General features: G+C 43.2%; 1 protein-coding gene across 2 annotated transcripts in view; it reads right to left on the reverse strand.

The window, feature by feature from the left end:
* The window catches only part of pdgfra (platelet-derived growth factor receptor, alpha polypeptide), a 28,022-nt gene extending 24,001 nt beyond the window's left edge, over positions 1-4,021 (reverse strand). For both annotated transcript variants that reach the window (XM_080771035.1, XM_080771034.1), the window contains exons 1-3: positions 3,826-4,021; positions 1,373-1,448; positions 718-987 (exon numbers count right to left, since the gene is read on the reverse strand). In XM_080771035.1, coding sequence (XP_080627161.1) covers positions 718-987; positions 1,373-1,430 — 328 coding nt within the window. In that variant the 5' untranslated portion in view covers positions 1,431-1,448; positions 3,826-4,021. The remainder of the gene's footprint in view (positions 1-717; positions 988-1,372; positions 1,449-3,825) is intronic.
* Between the last annotated feature and the right edge of the window lie 1,650 nt (positions 4,022-5,671).

The raw sequence follows: 5,671 nt of genomic DNA on the forward strand, positions 1-5,671 counted from the left end.
AGAGAGAGAGAGAGAGAGAGAGAGAGAGAGAGAGAGAGCACTTTTAGTGCTGTTCAGAAACATTTGTGTAGTGTATGGAGCAAAGGACAAGTGACATGAACATGAACCACATCTACACAGTAAAAGAAACCTAACTCTGAGTGTATAGCCTAGTACAAATGAGATCAATATTCCATTTGGTTCCATCCTAAACTCAGCGTTTTTCCATTTTCTTAACATATACACATTTTCTCAACATATACAAATACAGGCAGTGTATTTTGGGGTTAAAATGCCTCTCCATCACTCTAAAAACATTTTACATTTTCAGGTGTGTTGCCAATTTAATCCAATCGGGAGACAGGCCTCATGATTACATTTTTATAGTGTTCCAGTTTCAAATGTGTCTGCTCACTTCTTGAGTCATCAATTCAAAATCACTTGTTTATCCTAGGCCTATCCTGCATCCATTCTCTTTCCTGAGAGACTACACCTGAAAATGTATTTTCTGTTTACTTAAGTGCTAGAGAGAAAGGGACCCCCGTTACCGTGCAATATGCGTTAAATGTTTGTATTTTGTGTTTTATATAGAATATTATGTCTTTTGTTTTAAATGCACTGAGCTGGTTTGCAATTCAATTTCGTTGTCTCGTACAATGACAATAAAGATATTCTGATTCTGATTCTGATACTGAACAAACAACTAGTATAGTGACATGGCGTTAATCGTCCCTTTACCTGGCACAAAGACGTATATTTCAGCCTCGTTGTCATCCTCATCGTCTGCTTCATATCTGCAGCTGTAATATCCAGTGTGCGTCGCCGACGCGTTGTAGATGAACAGGGTGGAGGTGTAGTATCCGGGGTAGACGAACGTGTTGTCGGGCAGGGGCTCGACCCACACCACGTTCCGCTTGCCCGTGCAGCTGATGTTGAACACGGACATGCGCTGAAGGACGAACTCTTCTTCATTCGATATGATGGTCGGCGGTGACAGTGCGGATGAGGCTGGAAGAAGGTGATTTTACGCATTCGTTATTTGCGCAGTGTTATCATTTAGCTAAGCACATGTAGGCTATAAAACTAACATTTTCATGTCAATGGCCGCTAAAGCTATACATCAATTCATGACAATAATACGGGATCGTGAAACCGCATTTGAAAACATATTGGCCTGTGGGCCAGGGTCCAGGGACCCCCATGCGACCAGATTTGATATTTCCAAATCTGATCAATTTATTTCAGATTTCATTTGAATAGCTGAAGAAAATATATAGGTCTTCGTTTTAGTCTCATTTTTGCTGGCCCCCTGGAGCCTTTCAACGACCCGGACCCACTTTTTAGAACCAGAGTGGATTGGTTAGTCAATAACGAAAGAAAATTCCATTCTTACCGGATAAGACCCCCAGCAGGACAACAGCAAAGAGGAGACCTCTCTTCATATCATCCATGGCCGCGGGTGTTCTTCCCTAAAGAGAAAAGAAGTGTGTCGTATGTCGTTTAAAAGGCTAGCCGCTAGTGGACATCTAATTTACACTATAGGCCTATAGGCAAACGATACTTTGTCACAACACATTCAATAGATCTATTCTAGATAATTGCTCTGTCAATAAATCCATGACTTGTGGACTTAATCTTCGTCTGGCTCGTTCAAATCGTGCCTGTGGTGCGTGTTTAGTTTGGAGCTGGTGGAGACGCTGTGGCTTTGCTCTCTGGGGACATTTGGCTCTTGGACTAAACTTATGTTGTGTGCGCAACTGCGCACCAAGTCCTCCTCCAGATGCGCTCCAGCTGAATGTAGGTTCCGTCGCTAGAGGGCGACATAGTCCACATCTTGAGTGACTCGGACAGTCCTTGGAATCTCCCGCTGACTTCACTGCTGGTTTCTTCAATGCCTCTCCAGTCCAAAATGAAACTAAATGGAAAAATAATAACCCCCTTTGTCGTTTAATAAGAACCGTTTCTAATTTACACGCGAAGTGAGGTACGATATTTTGATTAGACCAATGGAAATGGTCATTGTTTGGCATAAGGGCTAAACTGGAAAGTGGAATATTCGCAAAATGCATGTCAGATGTTAAAGTTGAATCGATGTTTGTGACTATGCGGAGTATGCGCCCATGCTTTTAGCCATGCAGTCTTCTTGTCTGTTGTTGGTCACATTCCGCTGCTCTTATCTGCCTGTGATGTTCAGGCCCTTCCTGCGCCTGGATTGATCAACGGCTGAGCGTCTCTTTCCCATTAAGCAGCGCTCAATGCACCGCGCTGAAAATGCATGATTTCATTAATTGGTCCAATTTTTACGTCTTTAATGTAAAAATCAGACCAATTGGACTCAGATATTGTTAGTATAATTCCACGTCGTATGCCTTGCTGTGACTTTGAAATGTCACATTGAACTTTGCTTCATCTCATAATCCAGTGCGTAAATCGTCTCTTCGCTGTTGTGTTCAGGGCCAGTATATATATTTGAAATCTCCATTAGATAATACCCTCAGGCAGTAAATTACGGTTACAAAACTGTCTGCTCATAGAAATATCATTGTGGCTCCTCGGTCGGGCTCATCCGGACAGGATAATTATGCATGGCACAACCTGGGTTTGTTCAAACTCTATCATTAAATCGACCCACTCCACGGAACAGACTGAAAAGCATAGTCGCGTGGGAATCCCTTGACAAATCTCTAATCCCATTTGACATGTTTGTGCACACGCCTTGTTTTAAACAAGTCATTTCAGTGAGGATTTTGCGCTTTGGCGGTGGATTTTCTATGATATTCCTGTCAGAATGAGTGGGCCTACATAGATTCGACTGCTAGGCTGTCTTGTCTACCCTGTTTTCTCCGCTCCCTCCAGAAAACAGGGCAGACAGGACGCTAGTCTCCCACCAAAAGCCTCGACAAATGTCCCATGCAGATATCAAATCGTTCTGCTGGACAATGGTGCACTTGAGCAACAGCTGAAATCGGGTCTCATCTCAAGACTCTCAACTTACTGTCCTCATGAGATCAGTGTCTACATGCAATCAATACGGCAACTGAGCAATTGATTATCAATAGGTGTGCTTGATTGCAGATAGTGAACAATAGGGTTTATGGGATTACAAATATACGGGCGTCTAAACAGACAAAGTTTTATTTCTTTGCGTATACTTTTGCAGGAAAATACTTTATATATAGTCTATGTGCGACATTTCGTACAATTGAACTGCGGGAAACATTCCTCAGTGAAATGGCAGTTATAACGGAGTGGCTTGATTGTGAGTCTCCAAATAGAATTCTTCTTTCCACGTTCAACTCCATGAAGCTTGCAGTCACTCACGGGCCATTCCTGTGCAGATATTCCAATTTAATTCCACCGCATTCCAAGTGCAGGGGAATGGAGAAAGCGAGGTGAAGTGTAATTTCCAATGTGTTTCCCATTAAGTGGCAGGCAGCATCCCACAATGGTGCCTCAGTCTTCGAGGTGACACCTCCAGCTGTGAGGCCGAAGACGAGCGCTTTCATCCAGCCGAGTCAGCGACTCTCCCTGCCCGTCATCCGGACGTGAGGCCATATGGTGCATGGATAACACAACTCTTAACGAAAAAGTGCCAAACTATTCCCGAAGTAAATAAAACAAAACAAATAAAAAAGAAAGAAAGAAAGAAAGAAAGAAAAAAAGAAAGAAAGAAAGAAAGAAAGAAAGAAAGAAGTTTTGCGCAAACTTTTCCTTATAGAAAAAAGTATTCAATGTTATCTTGAAACCTTTGGTCTTCGTGCGCAATCTATTAAAACAACAAAGTTTTAATAGCGCACACCTAATAATAGAATGCACTCATCTTGACTGCAATTACTTTTAAATTACCTTAGGAAATCCCTCGTATTAATTCCTTTGGGGTATATATATCCAGAATGAACGGGAATGGAGCATTAAGCGCTCCAAAACGCGCCTGCTTCACAGCAGTGAATAATAATCCTTCAGTGTACTGTGCGCCACTCCGTCTACATCCACGACCGCCTTCACAAATGCGCTGGAGCTACAGCGACCTGTAATTGATTCAATGTTACAGTCCATCCTCTTCCCCCCTCCAAAAAAACTAATCATCTGGCTCAAACTAAATAACTCTCAGGAAATGACCCCCCTCTCCTTAGCTGCTTTCCAACTATGGGCGTCCTTTCAAAATAAGAGTCTCCTTCTTTTAGTGAAGGGCTCGAATTTCTCTACTCACTGAGTTCAAGCCATAGCCCATAGTGTGTCGTTTACATGGTCTGTTTGTTCGAATGCAAAATTGCAAGATCGCATTCATCTTAATTTTGAGGAAACGGAAAGTTGCACAATGGGAGAAAACCTTTAAACAATGGATTTTTCTTATTATAATCGTATATACTGCACCGCATTTGTTATGTTGTTGATGCAGACAGTATAGGCTAAATAATAATGTTAAATAGCATATTCGTATTGTCGTAAAATGTTGTCTGGTAAAGACTTTTCCCTTTAAAACCAAATGAATACATGCATAGGATCGTGGGTTTTAGAGCAGAGCTGAAACTAAAACCAGTCAGCACTGCAGCGCTCACTAATGCAGTAGCCTACTCACAAGTTGAAACATTAAAACGTGGAACTCACAGAGGGCGCTCCAACACCATTAATGTCCTGACACCCATCTCCACTCCCACTCTCCTCCTCCACTCCACCCCCCAATCCCATCTCTCTCCCTCGGTTCTCCTCAGTCACTGACTGAGCTGAGTGTAATATTCGCACTCATAAAGCGCTTGGATCATCCCTGCAAAATCAGATATGCTATGGATTCTGGTTCTGGAACGGATCAAACTTTTCTTTTGTGCAACAGAGGACACTGATAAGCGGCCCTCCCGTTTATCGGCACATCATCCGCGTCAGCTGCTTATCGAGTCGACTCCCTCTGCTCTGCATGGCCTCTGCCTTTTACCCCATGCAGTCCCTTCTTACCCCCGGGGTTCTGACTGGAATAATGGCCCATTATGAATCACCTATGTTAGCGCAGTGAGGCGGGGCATCGGCCCGGTGTCTGTGTGCAGTAAAGCCCCGGGGCGCTCAGGGGCTCAGGTCTGCCCCCCCCTTCTCTCTCTCTCTCTCTCTCTCTCTCTCTCTCTCTCTCTCTCTCTCTCTCTCTCTCTCTCTCTCTCTCTCTCTCTCGCTCTCTCTGAATTACTTCCACATGTCCACTTTAAAGACGAAGCGCCAAAAGAACAGTGGCCCTTGTTCTCCAAACAAAAGAAGTCACATTTTAGTGGGTTAAGCTTCCCCTAACACTGGAGTCTTTTCTCGTCTGGATTGTTTTCGTTAATTGTCCAACCTGCCCAAAACATTAAGTACAACTAAGTTTGAACAGTATACTTACAGGGAGCATGAGTTACAGGTGGATACATTATAACACATCATGCTGGCGACTTTACTAGTGACATGACAAAACGCAGTCAAGAAGAATCAAGACGAATCAAATCTACAAACTGCAGCCAGAATGCCTTGAATGACTCTTTAGTAATATATAATGTAATGTTACTCCAAAGAGCCATGCAGTTTCCTTCCATGTCAGGTGTGGCCCCATAATGTGGTTCATTTTGAATGATTGCACGTCATGGAGAGGAAATTCCTGAGGGCCAATCATCACTTCCCTTGTTTCTTCAGCTGTACATATTGTCCACAAGGGGGCAATAGACAATGTTGCTAT

This window comes from Protomyctophum bolini (genome assembly GCF_963924005.1).
Source record: "Protomyctophum bolini genome assembly, chromosome: 8".
Classification (NCBI taxonomy): Eukaryota; Metazoa; Chordata; class Actinopteri; order Myctophiformes; family Myctophidae; genus Protomyctophum; species Protomyctophum bolini.